The sequence below is a fragment of the Manacus vitellinus genome, unplaced genomic scaffold, assembly GCF_001715985.3.
Source record: "Manacus vitellinus isolate BGI_N305 unplaced genomic scaffold, ASM171598v3 scaffold_31_pilon, whole genome shotgun sequence".
Taxonomy (NCBI): Eukaryota; Metazoa; Chordata; class Aves; order Passeriformes; family Pipridae; genus Manacus; species Manacus vitellinus.
The window spans coordinates 6,669,137-6,687,013 of NW_021940379.1; the positions used below are offsets into that span (position 1 = coordinate 6,669,137).

Below are 17,877 nucleotides of genomic sequence, written 5' to 3' on the forward strand. Positions count from 1 at the left end.
ATTGTAGTGATTAGGGTTATCATCACGCTGTAGCTACAGCAGTGGTGAACTAGTCCTGGAAGTATTGGCCCATTTCAGACCAGTTTCAGAGGAACTGGTTCATGCTAAAAACCTACAAAACTGTGCAATAATGACCTTTCAGCACAAACTACCAACAGAAAGTAGCATCTCTTTCCATCAGTCTTTCTCTTTGCAACTGTTTATAGAGAAGTAATGTGTCCCAATCAGCATCACCATTCAAATCTGAGTGCATAAGTGCAGCACTCAGAGTGATTATTGTGGCTGTGCTGCATAATCATGACCTCTGGAGAGCTACAGTATTTTAATTAAAGCTGGGACAGTTTTAGTCTAATACTAGTGGTATGGTATGTGACTGCAATTTATAAAGGCGTAACATCTCTGCTCTTTGAAGTGTCTGCCCTAAATTACATGGTGATAATGCAGACAGCTGGGAGGCATATTCTTAAGAAAATGCCAGTCAAACATCCTAAAGTAGAGATAGAGCCTGAAACTGGGAGTATGTGATCATCCAGAGTGAGAGTGCAGGTGAGATAAATGGCATTTGAAGGGGAGTTTGGAGAATGTACTTTCTTAAACTGGTGTCCCAGAAAGCATTTGATGCAAATGGGACATAAACTGAATTTGTTAGTTAATTCAGTAGCATTATACAAAATAAGTTCTTGTGACGTGTTTTGAAAGTTCTATAAATGTCCAAGTGTAGGATGCTCTGCCAGACACTGGCTGTTGGACTTGAAATATGCTGCATGTCAGCCTTGTGAGAAGATAAATATTTGAAAACTTAATCCCATTGAGTGTGAGATGGCAGTGAACCATGACCATTAGGGACGAATATGAGTCAGAGATTCTTAAAACCAAAATTTACATTTTAAGGCTGTAGCTGTATCCCTGGAGTGGCCACAAATGCCCTCACAGCAGCAAAGAGATTAAATGTTATTAATTCATATCTATTGATTGTGTCTGAGTGCCATGAGATATATTCAGCTCAAGGAGTGTTTGAAACACAGTCATTTTAGGTGACGTTGTCTATGGCTGTTAATACCATTTGATGAAGCACTGAAGATGCAGGATGTGACTGCTGTAGTTTATTTTAATATAGACTGGTGTTTGCTTCTGTAGGTTTAATTTACATTGGTAAAATTTCTATTAAAAATTAGAGAAGAGAATACCTGTAAATAAACTAGAAGATTCTTACAGGAAATTACTCTTTGCTATGTTGTCATAAAAAATTTTCACAACATTTGTAAACCCTTTCTGTACCTCGACATGACAAAGACTCTCATCATCAAAAAATTATGCTTTGAGATCTAGAGTGCTAAATTAGCTCATTTCCTAGGACCTAGAGACTGTCATACATAAAGTTTGTGTTCTCTGATGGAATCTCTTAAGACATTTTTTGGGGTAACCCTTACTTATCTCATATTAAGTTTCATAGTAGAATATTGGGTATAGTGTGGCAAAATATTGAGGAGAATTTAAAAGTATGACTTGGAAACTCACTGAAAGGAATTGGACTTGCACAAACACTGAGGGACATTAATAAGTACTTGCCAGTATGCTGAGGATTCAAAGAGCACAAAATTGTCATATACCCAAACTTGTTTGCTTCAGTGATCCTGCATGTAAGCTGCCACCTGTGTTTGCCACTGAAATGGTTCTCTAGGATATATTTGTGCCATCATTACCAATATTAAATGTAATGATTTAAAAATGAAGTTTGAATGCACTGTGTAATCTTACTGAAGCTAAATTCAAAACTTGCTGGATCAGATCCCGGTGATTCCTTTTGCATCTCAATATCAGTGGTGCTCTTCCAGGCTTGTCAGTTCATAGTCTGTGTGCTGTTTATGCTCAGATAAAATTAATAGTAATTTCTGGTGAGCTCTGATGTCACCTTACCCTTATGGCAATATTGTTCCTCCTCATTGACTTTATTCATGGTATTCATTTTGCCAGCTGTGCAAACAGGTACAAGTCTAGCATCTGGAAAACTGGAATTGGAACTTGTGTAACTTAGCTGAGGTTCTTTTATTCCATCTTCTGAGCTTCAGCAATTTTTCCTGAAATATTTCAAGGATAACTCTCACAGAACTCTATCCTGAGTGTGAGAGAGACTCAATAAACTTAAATTGTTTTCTGGATGAGGGTTAATTTGTGTGTTACTGATGTTTCATACAGAGGTAATACACTAATGAAAATTTCCATTTATTAAAAAAAAAGTAATAAAGAATACTGGGCAAATTTGGGTTTTTTTTGCATATACCATTTTCCTGGGTTTGGTGTCACTTTTAACAAAATGTAAGTGTGTATTATATATAACCAACTTCATCAGTTTAGTTCCCATTTTAAAATCTAACCTCAACGAAGAGTATCTGTGCATTGTGGACATCTAAAACCTGATAGCAGATATTGAATGAGTCGTGTTTCCTTTCCTACAGCTGTTCTGAAGGATTTGTTCTGTGCTGGCCTCTTTAGATCCCTTTGTAAATTATACCCTGGTGTCAGACCATCTACAGATTGAACTTGTGTGGTTTGTTTTCTCTTCCCCGTAGCAAACGCATACAGGGACTGCAGGAACGGGGACTGTCAGCACCATAGAGATCGAAGCTTTTAAGAGACAGCAGCAGGCCCTTGCACCAGCAGGTAGGTTCCACAGGCACAGTTTCACTCTGATTCTTTCCTTTTTCCAAACAGTGAATGGAGCCCACTGTTCTGTAGCTCTTGAAATCCAGTTTTGCCTCACCTCGGGAATTGCCAGATCCTTAGGACTATCTACTGTGAATGGTGCTGTGTGAAGAGTGCACTCCACTCACAGTACATAGGCCTGGATTTGGCAGGCATGGAGACTTTGTTAGGTTGATTGTTCTGGCTGAGAAGATTGGAGATGGCCAACTTGAAGTCAGAGGGACTTGACTGCCCTCGGAGCATGTTCTTCATAAATGCTACACATGTATTAGTAGTTGTAGCTTTCTGAGCTGATGTCGGAATCATGTGTAGTAGTTTGCTTTGTAAAACTGAATCCATTCCATTGTACCATGCCATAAATGGAATTTGAATATCACAGATTCGTCTAAGAGACCACGAATTGAAGTGGGCCGTCATGGGATGGTTTTTCAGCACCCGGGTGTGGCTTCAGGAGTTCCTCTTCAACAGCTAATGCCAACGGCACAAGGTACTGTGTCACCACATGCCAATTGCACATTAATTTAACAAGGAGATGTTAGTGATGGGACTAGAAACTTGGGCTTCCGGCCTTCCAAGATCCTAGTCCCACCACACACTTCTCCATGTAAATTAATCCTTGGTATGCAATGCCTGGTTTGTTCAAGGAGCTGAGTGACGGGCTCCAGATGTGCATGTGGGCATGGAAATACGTCACAGGTGCTGATGCAAAATGGCTAATCTGAGAATTCTGGAACTGAGCCAAATGACTTATAAAAAGGAAACCACCTAATTTGAACACCATGAAAAATTTTTATTCATTAGTCATGCCAAGCTTTAGAATATGTGTTAGAGTGAATGCATTGAGAACTAAGTAGTATTTAGACTTGATGCTGTTGTTTTAGGTTAAATTCCTTTAGTTCACCAGTTGTTTTTTTTTTTTTTGAGTACACGAGATTTAGAAGACCTATAATGACATGCTCTTGTATAGTTACTGTGCTCCAAATTTTAGTTACAGTCCTGTGCATGAAGTCCTTCTTTGTTTATTGTAATGGTGATTTATTTTGTGATTGTGATGTGGTATTTTCAAGTGATGGTGTCTTGTGGCAAAGTAAGTAACAAAACGCTCTTATTTGCAGTTGATTTCCTCTTTATATCAGTAGAGAGAATTGGACATTTTGGTCTCATCTGTGCTGTGTTTCCTCTTGCCTTGTAGGTGGAATGCCTCCCACTCCTCAGACTGTGCAGCTGACGGGGCAGAAGCAGAGCCAGCAGCAGTACGACCCCTCCAAGGGCCCTCCGGTGCAGAACGCGGCCAGCCTGCACACACCACCCCCCCAGCTGCCAGGGAGGCTGCAGCCCACCAACGTGCCCATGACATCCCTGCCAGCCACCCTGCAGCTCTCACAGCAGCAGCCACAGATCGTGGAGTCTCCGGCTCAGCCTCAGATTCAGGTGAAGATCCAGCCTCAAAGCGTGCCCCTGACGGCCGCTCCGCTTCCAGCACCACTCCAGCAGCAGGTGCCACCAGCAATCCACGTGCAAGGACAGACACCAAGCCAAGTGTCGCAGCCACAAGCTACAGCACAGCAACAGGTATGGGAATTTTATTGGGTGAAAAGATGTTTGTTTCAATGTCCTGTAAAATCTAAGGATGTTATCTTCATTTTTTAATTCTACTGGACACTTAAATCCTTTCCTTATAAAACTGCAGGTGTACATTTTTTATTCAGTTAAATATGTTCTGCTGTAATGTAGACCAAGTGTCAAATCCTAAACTCATCCAGTGTGTTTCTTGGGCAGACTGTGACTCTGACACGACCATCTGCAGATGCTGCTCAGACTTCTCAGCGTCTCACGGCAAACACGGCCCCACCTACCTCATCCACGGCGCCAGCAACGGTCTCAGGCACAACACCCCCTTCTCCATACCCAGTGCAAACAAACAGGACCTCTCCAGCCACGAACAAGTCCCTGTCTCCTATTGCATCCAAACCCCCAGGCTTGGCAGTGGCAGCAGCAGCCCCTAAAACACAAAGTCCAGCTCAGAATGCAGCAGCGGTACCGCAGGAGAACTCTCAAGACAAGCTTGCTGAGCAAGTAAAGCTGGTAAGATATTCTTAGTTTTTCCCCAAAACTCATGGACAGTTAACACACAGTAACAATTAACATGAGTGATGTGTTTTGAGTTACGAAAATGGCTGGGTTTTGTGGCAGAGGGTGGTTGGGGTTTTTTTTCAGACCGCTTTACATGCTGAGTTTTGTTTTTGTGGGCATTCAGAGAAGTTGAAGACAACCTCCTGGTCTTCATACTGTTGTTATGTTCTTTCTGTTGGTTCTATCTACTCATTGGAGGTGACTGCAACCTTACTTATTTTTATAATTAACTGGAGGTGTTGTTTTGCTTATTCAACAGGAACCTTGTTTCTTTTTTCACAAAATCAAGCAGTATTAATAATGAAGATATATTTATCTTCTGTGGATAAATACATATGCAGTTCCAGTTTATTTAAAAAAAAAGATTTTTTGATTGCAGTTTGCATATGTCTTACAATTTTTTTTGTGCTGTCCACTAGACCTTTTTTATCCTGTTACTTAACACAATGCCTCTTGTAATACAGGTCCAAGTGCTATGATTCTCTTTATATGTAAGTTGAATTTAGTCCATTAATTTAATGAAGTGGGAGCAATTACTATTTTTCTGTGGTTCTGCTACTTAAGGTGCATTCTGCAGCTTCATTGTAACTACCTGTACTTCTTTTTAAGGAAAATCAAATCCATCAGCGAATAGCAGAACTGAGAAAGGAAGGTTTGTGGTCCCCGAGGCGACTGCCTAAACTCCAGGAGGCTCCAAGACCAAAATCTCACTGGGATTATTTGCTGGAAGAAATGCAGTGGATGGCAACTGATTTTGCCCAAGAGAGGAAGTGGAAGATGGCAACTGCTAAGAAGGTACTTGAAAAACGTTCTTTAACTGAGAACAACCAATGTTGGTACCACTCAGCTTGGTGGCAAAGCTATTTAAGTATCTTTTCCTGCAGATGGAAGTGATGGGAAGATGAGGCACCAGTTTTTAACTCAAATGGGAAACCTTGTTGTCAGCTTTGGATATTGTAGCATTTGAAAAAGACTAGATAATTGTATGGATTGTGGATGCAAGTAATAGTTAAGGATTTTATGGATTTTATTCCTCTGGAAATCAAATAGATTGTTTGGGGACCCACTCAATATGTTGGCTGGGTCACATTTAAAAAGTAGAGCTATCATGTCTCTCACAAATTAGTTATGTGCTCTCACTCAGGAGTAAATGCAGAATTTTGTAAATGACTTCCACTGGGTTGTCTGTCTAATTCTTCTTTCCTAATCTCAGAAAAAAAATAAGATTAAAGACAGCAGTGGAAACGTGGTAGAGAACTGTTTCCATAGGGGAAGAGAGCAGCACAGTGGGAATACAGTGATGGAATGGAAATTGTGATGGTGTGAGATGAAATATCTAAAATCTGTTTGTTTAGAACAAACAAGAGTTTTCTATGGATTCCAGCAATGTGGCACTTTGTTTTGATACATTTGTGACCAGTTTAGGATAATGAAGAGAGCAACTGAAGGTTTAAATTGCCATGTTTTGTACTGTATATTCTGAAATGATGGAAACTCAAAGCAAAGTATTGAAATAGGTGTATCCTTTTGTACAATAAATATCTGTATATTTGCATATAATTTAAATCTGGATTTCCATTTGTGGCCAATGGTAGGTTTTTAAAAATAGGAGAAACAGGAGGGGCAAATATGAAATGATCCTTCCCCTGGCACTGTGCTTCAGACTTCTGGAAGTCAATGTTTTAGGGGCCTCCTGAGCTAAAGTTGCAATCAAGTCAGTCTTAACAGCCATTGACTGATCTTTCACTCATGTATGTACACTCTTTTTGAACTCATTTTAGCTTTGGTCTCTGACATTTTGTGGTGTGTTTTCTGTGACTTCATATGTGCTGTCTGAACAAACAGTTTTGTGTGTTTGCTGCTGCTTTCAGTAGGGTTTTTTGTAATTTTTGTTTTGAGAGAGTGAATTAAGAGTTTTCTACTTGATTGCTTGGTTATAGGTCTTGTATTTTCTTTCTTTCATTTGGGTTTCATGTCTGTTGCTTTACTGGCATGGTAAGAATTAGAAATATTGGAGGTAAGTGCTACGTGTGTAAAGCTATGGTCAATATCTGGCTGCTGATAACCACTCTAATGTTAAGGAATGCAGTGATAGGTATTTTGAGATAACCTAATTCAGTATCTCATGGTATTTTAGATGGTAAGAACTGTGGCTCGTTATCATGAAGAAAAGAAACTTAATGAAGAGCGAGCTAAAAGGGAAGAACAGAACAAACTGAGGCGAATTGCTGCATCCATTGCCAGAGAAATAGAATATTTCTGGTCTAACATTGAGCAGGTAAAGTACCAACTTACTCAGACTTGTGCAAGTTGTGCTGGTTTTTTTCATCCTCAGTAATTTATTTATGAAATGTAAGTGCTTTACTAGTCCTGGTTTATGTTTCAGGTTGTTGAAATAAAACTGCAAATTGAATTTCAAGAGAAAAGGAAAAAAGCTTTGAATTTAAAGAGAATTTCAAGGAAAGGTAATTGTATTCCATTTTCATAAGAAATACAGTCCAAATACTGATGCTGTTGTTTTATAAAATTTCACTCAGTGCGGGTTAAGCTTGTTGGTGATAGAATTGTGAGTTGCTAATAAAGGTTGTGAATAGATTTGAATGATGAGTTATGGGGGTTTTATGTTTGTGTGCTAGATTTTTTTAATAATTCCTGTGTTTTATGTTGAATGCATTTAAAAGTTCATGTAAAAAATGTAAAATTGCTAAGTGATTAATGCATACATGAAGTATAATAATTTTCCAGGTAAGGATACAAAGGCTGCAGAAGACCTTTTTTTGGAGAAAGAAAGTGAAATGGTAAGTCCTTCTGTTTCTTAAAAAAACCATCAAATTAATTTAAGTGATGCTACATATGTGAAACAGTTCTGGTAAAGGTGATTTTTTTTTTTAATACATGATGATGATAAGCAGATTTCACTGTACTTACTGACAAACACACAGTCTCAAGCACAAAACTATTTTTTTTTCTAGTTAGGAACCCCAGCTTTTAACAGGGAAGTGGATTGTGATTGATCCAGGTCTTTAGTGGCTTTGAATCATTCAAAGATTGAAAACCAAAAAAGGTGTACAAATTAGTTGCCATACTTGGGCAGGAGTATCATCTACTACAACCAGGGATAGACTTTATGGGGCATGAAAAAAGTGTTTTCAGGTGTTCAGTGAAGATTCATCTGCTGAGAGATGGAGGTACATGTTACAGAATGGACCAGATTGAATGAAAGTTAGATATCTTTTGCTGTAGATGAAATGTGTGCAAGGGCTCCTTGGCTATGTCTGTGCAGTTGGAAAAAAAATGGACAAGGAATTGTTCTGAGGCCCTCAGCCATCTGTCATGGCACAGCTGATGCCCACATGCTGAAATATTCCCCTTTCACCAAGCAGAATGCCTGCATCTGAATTTCCTGTTAGGAACAGGCTTTAGCATGTGTTGTCAGCCAGACTGTGGCCCAGCACTGGCTGTGAGAGCTGATTTGCAGAGGCTAAACTATTCCAGAGAGTGTACTGGACAGCTGAGACCATTGTAGGCCTGTGCCATATCCCTTTCCTATTGACTAGTGAAAAAATTTAGTCCTTGGTTCCAATCTGAGTGAAAGTTCTGTGGCTCAATAATGTTTTAAAGAAAAAGAGTGTACTATGGCTCTGTAGCACAACTAGGCCTGAATAATTTACCCACAAACACTGGAAGTGGCTGATTACACACTCCCTTCAATACAGAAGCAGTGTTTCTGTTTTTGTGTGACCTGGAAAGTGCTAAGAGGTGTTAGGGGTCAATCAGCAAATGCTGTTGTGGCTGCAAGGCATTTTTTGCTTTCTTTAAAAGACAAACAAACCCCCCTGCTTCTATTTCTTGTCTATGATTTTAAATATTTTAATTATTTAATGCTAGGGGGGTTCATCATCTGGAAGGAAAAGAAAGGCAAGCACATCTTTGACTGATGAGGAAGGTAAGTCGCTTCCCAAAATTGGACATCCATAGCATAATACATAAATTGTGTATTAAAACCACAGATTTTCAATCTGTTACTGCATGGCTACAGTGCTTTTCACAAACCAAATACCAACCTTCATCTATTTCATGGGGAGACGAGATAGTCAATTAGATATTAAATTGTCCTTAGAAGAGCTTCAGTGAAAAATTGAAGTTTCCCTGAAAATACACTGCCATTGGTTTTGGTGGATTTTAGCTCCTTCTGTCCTCATTCCTTCATTTATCAAACCTTACTAGTGGTCTTAAACTTCTTTTGAGGATTTCAGACTGAAATATCCATCTACTTTAGGTCCTTTCTTGTGATGACAACTGTGTTGTGTTTCTGACAAAGACAATCCCCTGTTTAAAGCTACAGAATAACCTGCCCCTGGTGAACATTGTTAATCAACACTGAACTACCTTCTGTCCTGAGGCAGAAGTGCTTCTCTCCTTTTCACTTGCCTTTTACATTTTACATATAGTTGGTTTGAGATTTTCTTTTCCATACCTGTTTCATTGTTTTTAAATCCTACTGACTTATAATGTTCTATACGAGTACACTTCAGGGGTATATAATTACAGACCTCCTGAATTATTGTGTAATTTGAATGCCAAGATTTGCATTTGTTTTTCTTGCAGTTGAAGATGAAGAAGAAACAATTGAAGAACAAGAAGCTAAAGAAGGAAACATAAACCATCAAACTGAATTGTCTACTCTAGCCAAAGAAGGTACGTGTGTGGCTTGATTTTTTGTGGTGGGCTCTGAAACAGCAGGTGAAAACGTGTAGCAATTATATTTGTAAAGAGGATTATGGGTGAGAAATTGAGTGTGTTCAGATGTTCAGTCCTATGTAGCCAGTATTTATTTTTTTCTGTTTGGAAAGCTGCAGCAGGTCATTTATGGGATGATGATGGACATCTGTACTTTGTAAAACAGTCCATGTACTTAACCAGTTATCACACAAGGTGGCTTGAGAAAAAGTATTTCTCCACCGAAGCACTGCATGGAAACCTTACAGCAAGACTCTCAACCTAAGTTCTAGGAGAGCATGATAAACACTTAAAACCAGGATTGCATCAGATGAACATTTTATCATCAGCTGTCTTGAGTATCTCAGAAGGGTTTTGTGGTCTGAAAGGGCACTGAAGTGCTGATCTTGGGGGGGTATAAATACATGAAGGTAGGGGGCTTTTAGGGACAGTGCTCTGGCTGGCAGCTCTCTTTCATTAGCAGCATAACTGCTGTGCTGAGCTTGATGTGTGCAAGGCATCCCATAGGGATGGTGTCACTTACCATGATGAAAGCCCTGCTTTTAGAGACAAGCTTCCCATTAAGCCGAGTCCTCCTGGCAGTTAATATGCAGTTTCCAAATCCGTTTGTTTGGTCTGTTTGGCAGCTTAGTGGCTGCAGCAAACTGGCCAGTTGGAGGGATTACAACTCTTGGCCAGTCAGCCAAGTTCCTAATGAGGATGTTTGCTGATTGACTGGCCACTGCCATCATGCTCATTCCTACTTCAACAGATCAGACAAGGGATTGTGGAGCTGCTGTTCAGAAGGGCTGAGGGACAACTCAGTTTTGAAGCTCTGAAGTCTTGAATTGTCTTCCAGCCACTCAGCTGGATTTGATGTCCCTACCTGCCCAGCTAGGGGTTTACTAAGGGTTGTAGGGTGGGTTTGTAATACAGTAAAAAGCAAACTGGGAGAGCAAACTGCTTGGTGTAATGCCAAGTGTTCTCTCTAATCAAGGTTATTAAATAAATACTGCCATCATCCACCTAGTAATTACCTTTTAAATTGACTTCTGATTAGAGAACTACCTTTATACAATTGTGAAGAATGCAATGAGATTAAAATCATTGGTATCAATTGTTCCAAGTTTTGATATTTATAAGCCTGCATCCTTTAATGACCTTCAGCTGAATTGCCTCTGGAAGATTTGGTAAAGATGTATGAAGGTGCCTTTGCAGAAAATTTTCACTGGCCCCAGCCAAAGCCTGACAGTGAAGAGGATAGCAGTGAGGAAGGTAAGTTAATTTTTTTTCAGAAGAAGTTGTGCTGATTTACAAGGTGAAATAAGTTGCTTGACTCTCCAGGTCTCTGTGAAAAGACATTTTGTTCTAGGGGAGAACGTACATTGAGTGAGTCACAATTAAAATTTCTCAGTTCATGACAAGAGGGTAGTGTTTGCCTGTCTTAAAGTCAAGATGTGTGTGATTCTCAGGAACAGTACACTCTGTAGGTAGCTATAATTAAACATCTGTTCTGTGCTAACATGATGATAGAACTACATATTTGAGGATAGGTTTTAAGTAGTATAAGAGAACCTCCCTAGAAGCTGTGAAAAGCTAATGGTTGTTAGCCTAGCTAGTGTGAATGTCCAGAACACGTATATGATTATGAGCTTAGACTATTTTAATTTTATCTTGACTAGCTTGAAAATTACAGAATTGTTTTTAAAAGTTAGCTGCCTCCTTTTCTTTCTTCCTGTCTGAATTCTAATCCTCTCAGTTCCTTTGTGTAACTTCTACTCAAGTTTATTTTTAGATGCCAATGTAATTTTTCTCTCTCCTAGAAATGGAAGACCATCTCTCTGACAGGGAGAGCCCTCAGAAGGAAGTTGTGCTCATAGACTCCCTTCTCAGCATTGACCAGTACAAGGGCATAGACAGATCAAGTCCTCCCAAGAAGCACATGCGAGACATAGCAGAGGTTGCTGCTGCAGCAGAGATGCTGTTACCTAAAGGCAGTTCCAGGATAACAACAGCAGTAAGAATCCCTGTTTTCTGCCACTGTGTGTGTGCTTATGTTTACATAAAGTATGCTTTTTTCCATAATTTTGCAGATTTTTAGCAACAAATTACAGTAATTTTTTTTCTCGTTATCAAACTATAGAATGATTATGCCTGATACCACGCTCTGTGGATTTAACTCAGAAAAAAATATCAAATCATTAATATTACAGGTAAAATACAACACTCCATCACTGCTATATGGCTCTCTCAGAGAATATCAGAAGATTGGGCTTGATTGGCTAGCAAAGCTGTACAGGAAGAATCTCAATGGCATCCTGGCAGATGAGGCTGGGCTTGGGAAAACGGTGCAAATTATTGCCTTTTTTGCCCACTTGGCTTGTAATGAAGGTAAGTTCATTTGCCTAACAATTTTAGACAGGTACTGGGCCAGCATTATCTTTGTGAATTGTAACCTAGGGTCACTTTTTCTTCTGGTGAACCATATCAGTCTTTAGTTCATGCTCAGAGTGAGATTACGTCAGAAAAACTTTGTTACATAGTGTGACATAGGGGTGCCATCTAATCAAGTAGAGTTTGATCAATCTGCTGTTACTTTCTAGGGGACAAAATTCTTCTGAATTCTTCCAAATTCTTACTACTATAGAAAAGCCTTACAAATTGTTTAATGCCCAGGAATAGATTAGTCATTAAAATACCTCTATTTGTTGTTAGTGGATCTCATTTTTAGTGATGAATTTAGTGCACTGCACTTTTAAAATCAAGGGAGAATATGAATCACATGAATTGTAAGCAGTCTGTTTCTAGTGTTAACTGCTATGTTTCCCTTCTGCAGGGAACTGGGGCCCTCACCTTGTTGTTGTACGGAGCTGTAACATATTGAAATGGGAGCTGGAATTGAAACGCTGGTGCCCGGGCTTGAAAATACTTCTCTACTTTGGGAGCCAAAGGGAACTTAGGGCAAAAAGACAGGTATTTTGCAACTCTTCAAGTGTTGAAGACCTTGCATTTATCTGTGTATTCCTTACATGGTGATGCAATATGAGAAGTCTTTAACACTATAAGCTGGTTTACAGAGACATTCACACCTCATAGTTCTAGGTTTTCAAAGGCATTTTTGGAACCCCTTGGCATTGAGCAAAACATGCAATAGTTCACCTGCTTTCTGAACTGACTATAATCCAAAGACCAAGACTTTCTCTTAGAATGTGTTGGGTCATAGTGTCTTTCTGTTCTTAGAGAAGAAAATGGGTTGGAAGATATTCGAGAGTTCTGCCTTAACTTTCCTGTCTCATCCTCTCTTTCCTTTTCCGTAGGAATGGACAGAACCCAACAGCTTCAATGTGTGCATCACTTCCTACAAACAGCTGTTCAAAGGCCACCCAGCATTTATGAAAATGCGATGGAAATACTTAATAGTAGATGAGATGCAACAAATAAAGAACATGACTGAGAAGCACTGGGAGGCACTGTTCAGTCTCCGCAGGTATGGAGCAGAGAATTGTTTTCCTGCTGGCAGTGGGTTTTTCTCTTTTCTTGTCACACAGTTCTTAACAGAAAACTGATAAAAAGAGACCCCTGTTGACTTCATCTGCCCGAATTCCTGTGCAACGAGCACCTATAGAGAGGTGCCTTTATTTGAAACAATCAGGATTCAGAGGCATGCTCGGGATGTTTTTGTTTCCACTATCATAACATTATAATTCTTCTTTGCTGATACTCTGTGCTCTGAAACAGATCCCCTTATATGTGCTGATGCTCTGCAATGAGGAAGCTGTTTTGGTGGTATATTCAAGATTAACAAGATAATTTATCCTAGGTTTAATTTTATTAACTCTAGTTAATTCTGCTGTGTATCTTAGAAACATAAAACTACAGTAATCAGTGTCCTTTTCATAACAATATGAACATTGGTGTCCTTTTCATAATGATAGTCACTAAATGCTGTGTCAATTAAAAATCTTCTTTAATTTACAGCCAGCATCGTCTGCTTCTGATAGACACTCCTTTGCACAACACACTGATGGAGCTGTGGACGATGGTCCATTTTCTGATTCCAGGAATTTCCAGACCTTACCTAGATTTTCCAGTAAAAGCACCTAATGAGGAGAACCAGGATTATTGCCATAAACTAGTCATCAGGTTACACAGAGTATGTTGTCATTTTTTCTCATCTGTCCTATTACAGTAGTTAAACTGTTGGGGAGGGAGGGGAATAAAAATATGTAGTTCAGCTCAAAATTTCTGTCCTTCCTTAATACCTTTTTCAATTCAGAGAGAAAATCTTGCTGAAAGCAGACGGTTCTGCTACCACAAGAGTATAAAGATTTTTTTTTTTTAAATAATGCAGGGCTCAGATTTTGAAGCATGACATGCAGAAATTAAAGAACAAATTAATATATACAACTGTGTGCACAACAGCATGATCGTATATAGCATATGCAGTTTATCACATCAAATCCCTTGGGTGTGAATAAGTTTAACTTCCTGTTGTAAAATTGCATCTTTGAAGTGAGAATTTTTTTCTCCCCCCTCAATCATGAAATGTTTCAGATGATTCAGCCCTTTATTTTGCGAAGATCAAAGAGAGATGTCGAGAAGCAGCTGACGAAGAAATACGAGCACGTGCTGAAGTGCCGCCTGTCCAACCGACAGAAAGCCATGTATGAAGATGTCATATTGCAACCAGGGTAAGGGGTTAAAACACTAAATAAAAAATGCTGTCACTTTTATTGCTTAAGCGAGTAAATAAATTGTCGCGCTCGGAAGTGTTTTAGCGCTCTTCTGACATTTTCCATTCTGACCAGGGACTAGAACGTGATTGCATTGTAAACTAGAATTACAGGCCAAGTGGTGCTATGGCCTTATGATAAAACCTAAAAATCGAGTTGTAATGGTAAGGTTTGCTGCTATTTTGTTTTGATACTTGTCTCTAATGAGTGGTTCTTTGTTTTTTTTAAAGCCCTAAGTGTTTTTCCTCACACCCACCCAGGTGGCAATTGATAGGTGCAGGTATGAAACAGAAACAAAGCAGGTAGAGGATAGGGAGCTGCATAGGTTGTATTTGTAAGGCAGCACTGGTCCTTAAGTTTCATGTTTCCAAATCTACTTTTGGTACAGTGCTGCTTAAAATGCTCTAGAAAAATCTAGGTAAAATCTAAACTTGTTTTAAGACTTTTGCCTAACATACTGCATTGCACATTCTCACCTTGCTGATTTAGGGACACCTCCATAAAAAGTGTACATAAATCAATGTATTTCTGTATAATTTAATTGATAGAACCCAAGAAGCCCTCAAAAGTGGACACTTCATCAGTGTCCTGCATGTCCTGATGCAGCTGCAGCGGATTTGTAATCACCCTGATCTGATTAACCCCCGGCTTTCAAGCACCTCTTATGTATCAGAAACACTGGAATACAGAACAGCATCTCTGGTACTGAGTGCCCTGGAAAGGGATATTTGGAAGGTGAGTACTTGCTGCATCTCCTTCTTTTGTAATAGTGGTTTGAGCTTTTCAAGTTGTTTGTAAACAGTATTTTTTCATTAACGACTTGGTCAAAGAGAAATTAGCTTTGCTTTCATGTTTGCAGGAATTTTGCAATGCTGAAAACACTCTGGGTAGCACAGTGCTTGTTTATGGCATTCTGTAATTTTCTTTTTGCTTTCAGTAGCTAAAGGAAAGCAAGACTTTCTCTTTTTCACATGAGAGTAAATGCTCTGTTTCAGTGACTAAATTAGTACATTTCTGTCAAAGCATTTGAAGTACCACTATTTCTATTATTGTTAAACAAGTTATCCCCTTCTTTGAGATGATCAAAGGAAATAATTGCATTAGAGAGAACTGTGAGTGATGGAGCAGCTGAAGTTTTTTGTTTGATTTTATTTCCATCCTTCATATTTTCCTACTCCTAAATTATAGTTTGGCATTAGAGCTTGATAATTAACAAACACCTAAGAGTTCTACTTAATTCTTTGGAATTTATGATATATGAAGAATTCTTAAATGTGCCTTGCTTTGATTTCTGTAACTGGCTAATGATTTCAGTTCTTCTAGTGCTTGAAATGGGATTGTCAATTTAAGATACATTTCCAAGGTTTCTAGACAGTTTTGGCTAATAATTAATAGTTTACTTTTTAAACTTACACCATTTATTTCAAGTTAAAAATAAATATATAGAAATGTAATTCCGCAGAGAACATGAAGAGGACTTAACTGTTTGGGTCATCACATAAAACAAACCTTATTTTTACAATATCTCTAGGAATCAGACCTGTCTCTTTTTGATCTCATTGGAATGGAAAACAAAATGACTCGTTATGAAGCACAAATGTTGCCAAAACAAAAGGTTACTAGAAAGTTGATTGAAGAAATCTACAGCTCCCCTCCACCGCCAGCTAGGCCCACCCCAGTGAAGCTCAAACCAAGCAGGTATGTACTCCTGCACTCCTTTTAAGCTGGAATTACAGCAGGAAAAGGTACTTCTGTTGCTTTACAGAGTTCTGTCTGCATCTCTGCTGATGGGATCCACACAAAACCTCAGGCTTGACTTTGGGTTTTATTATTCTCTTGCTTTCTTGTTTACCCTTGAAAATAAGGATTCTGTTTTAATAGTTTTTTGAGGCATACCATTCCATTGGAAGCTTGTTGATGGATTTCCCATAGTTTTTACTTCACCAGCAGATGAGTTTTGTTCTTGGGGACCTTGTTTATGCCAACTGAGTGTTGTTTTGCAAAATTAACATGGAGATAATTCAAGACTAATTTGGACCTACAGTGCTAGCTTTGCTTGCAGTGTTATGTAAGAGATATATAGAGTTTTGTAGCAGTAAATTTTTGAAGAGTATTTCTCTCCTAATCAAGTAGTGATCTCAGAGTAAGGTGGAACTGTTTTTCTGATGCAGAAGAGCTGCCTGGTGACCTGCAGCATGTTAATGTCTCTGGAAATAATATGAGAGCCCTGTTCTTTTTCCAGATATTGACTCAGCCTCTTTAAACTGTTTGCTGTAATTCTGATGCATCCTGCCTTAAACTGGGTGCATGGCAATGAAAGTTCTCCTTCTTGGACTTAGCAAAATCTCTCTAGGATGTCCACTCAGGAAGTTGCTGGAGTGGAGAGTCTCACCAGCTTCAGCCGTTAGCAAGAAGGAGATTTGCATCTGACACGCTCAGTTTATACTTTCCTCGGGGGGACGGAGTTTATTTTTAAAGACCAAACTGTGATCTTCCCATAGACTTTGAGGTTTCATTTCCTTTCCAGGCTGTTCCAGCCCGTTCAGTACGGTCAGAAGCCCGAGGGCAGGACTGTGGTTTTCCCAAGCACTCAAGTCCAGCGCACGGTGACCACAGCGACGGTGACTCAGCAGGGACAAGTGCGAGGCAGATCACCCATAGCCACGGTGTCCTCAAACCAAGGTAAGGGAGTTAGTGCTGCCTTGGTCACCTGCACCTCTGCCTAGGCAGATACAAGTTAGTCTGTTTAATAGAATTCCTTTTCCCTCTAGCTTAATGGTCTAGAATACTAATGGCTTAAAAATACCAACAGACTAATTGCCAGTAAATTTCCCCACTAGTTTCTACGGTATGATCTGCCAGTGTAATGCAAAACTAAGCTTTGTGTAACCTGTTAGCATATGGAGTAAATATGGCACAGTTGGTATTTAAACCCCCAGGGCGTCTAGTGTTCTGTCAAAGATGGGAATTTACAGTGCTTTTATATATTTGTTTAGCCTTTAAACAATGCTTTCCAAATAGATAATGTTATAAAAATAGGATGGAATAAAAGGTGTGGCTAGAAATCCCAGTCTGTAAGGACAAACCGTTCCTGTAGCCGTTTTAATATCCTGTTGGAAGGTTTCTTTTTAATGCAGGTTGTTTAAAAAGAGCGGAGTTAAAACCTCTAACAGCTTGCACAAACAACCCTTATTGATTGCAGCCGCAGCAGCACAGTTTCAGACAACTCAGGCTTCCACCAGTGCTCCAAGACACCAGCCCGCAGCGACCTTCACCACAGCAACTAGCACAGCCAACCCTGTGAAACCGCGGGGCCAGACCTCTGCGCCGGCCCCTCAGCCAGGCCAGGCCCAGCCACAGCCCCCCCCGCACACCATCCAACAGAGTGTGCTGCCTCAGAGGCTGGTTCTCACCTCTCAGGCCCAGGCACGGTTGCCTAGTAAGTGGCCTCCCCTTTCAAGGTTTCTCCCACCTTTGTACTACAATGAGGTTAAGTTACTAGGCACCCTAAGATGTGTACAGAATCGTTGTTTTTTTTTCACTCTTCTGATTAGCCTTGCTCAGTACGTTGCTTTATGACCAAGGAAAA

The 17,877-nt window shown here is 39.6% G+C and overlaps 1 protein-coding gene across 13 annotated transcripts in view; it reads left to right on the forward strand.

Moving 5' to 3' along the window:
- Positions 1-17,877, forward strand: part of LOC103754869 (E1A-binding protein p400) — a 46,310-nt gene that overhangs the window by 6,264 nt on the left and 22,169 nt on the right. For 9 of the 13 annotated variants that reach the window (XM_018076360.2, XM_018076361.2, XM_018076362.2 and 6 more), the window contains 21 exons: positions 2,571-2,661; positions 3,083-3,190; positions 3,896-4,275; positions 4,483-4,788; positions 5,446-5,631; positions 6,974-7,114; positions 7,223-7,301; positions 7,582-7,634; positions 8,725-8,782; positions 9,445-9,534; positions 10,723-10,830; positions 11,379-11,572; positions 11,769-11,946; positions 12,392-12,528; positions 12,873-13,042; positions 13,534-13,708; positions 14,110-14,246; positions 14,837-15,023; positions 15,820-15,986; positions 16,816-16,970; positions 17,491-17,727. In XM_018076360.2, the coding sequence (XP_017931849.2) occupies positions 2,571-2,661; positions 3,083-3,190; positions 3,896-4,275; positions 4,483-4,788; positions 5,446-5,631; positions 6,974-7,114; positions 7,223-7,301; positions 7,582-7,634; positions 8,725-8,782; positions 9,445-9,534; positions 10,723-10,830; positions 11,379-11,572; positions 11,769-11,946; positions 12,392-12,528; positions 12,873-13,042; positions 13,534-13,708; positions 14,110-14,246; positions 14,837-15,023; positions 15,820-15,986; positions 16,816-16,970; positions 17,491-17,727 (3,337 nt within the window). The remainder of the gene's footprint in view (positions 1-2,570; positions 2,662-3,082; positions 3,191-3,895; positions 4,276-4,482; positions 4,789-5,445; positions 5,632-6,973; positions 7,115-7,222; positions 7,302-7,581; positions 7,635-8,724; positions 8,783-9,444; positions 9,535-10,722; positions 10,831-11,378; positions 11,573-11,768; positions 11,947-12,391; positions 12,529-12,872; positions 13,043-13,533; positions 13,709-14,109; positions 14,247-14,836; positions 15,024-15,819; positions 15,987-16,815; positions 16,971-17,490; positions 17,728-17,877) is intronic. The other 4 variants (XM_018076370.2, XM_018076372.2, XM_018076367.2 and 1 more) reach the window with 2 other exon arrangements.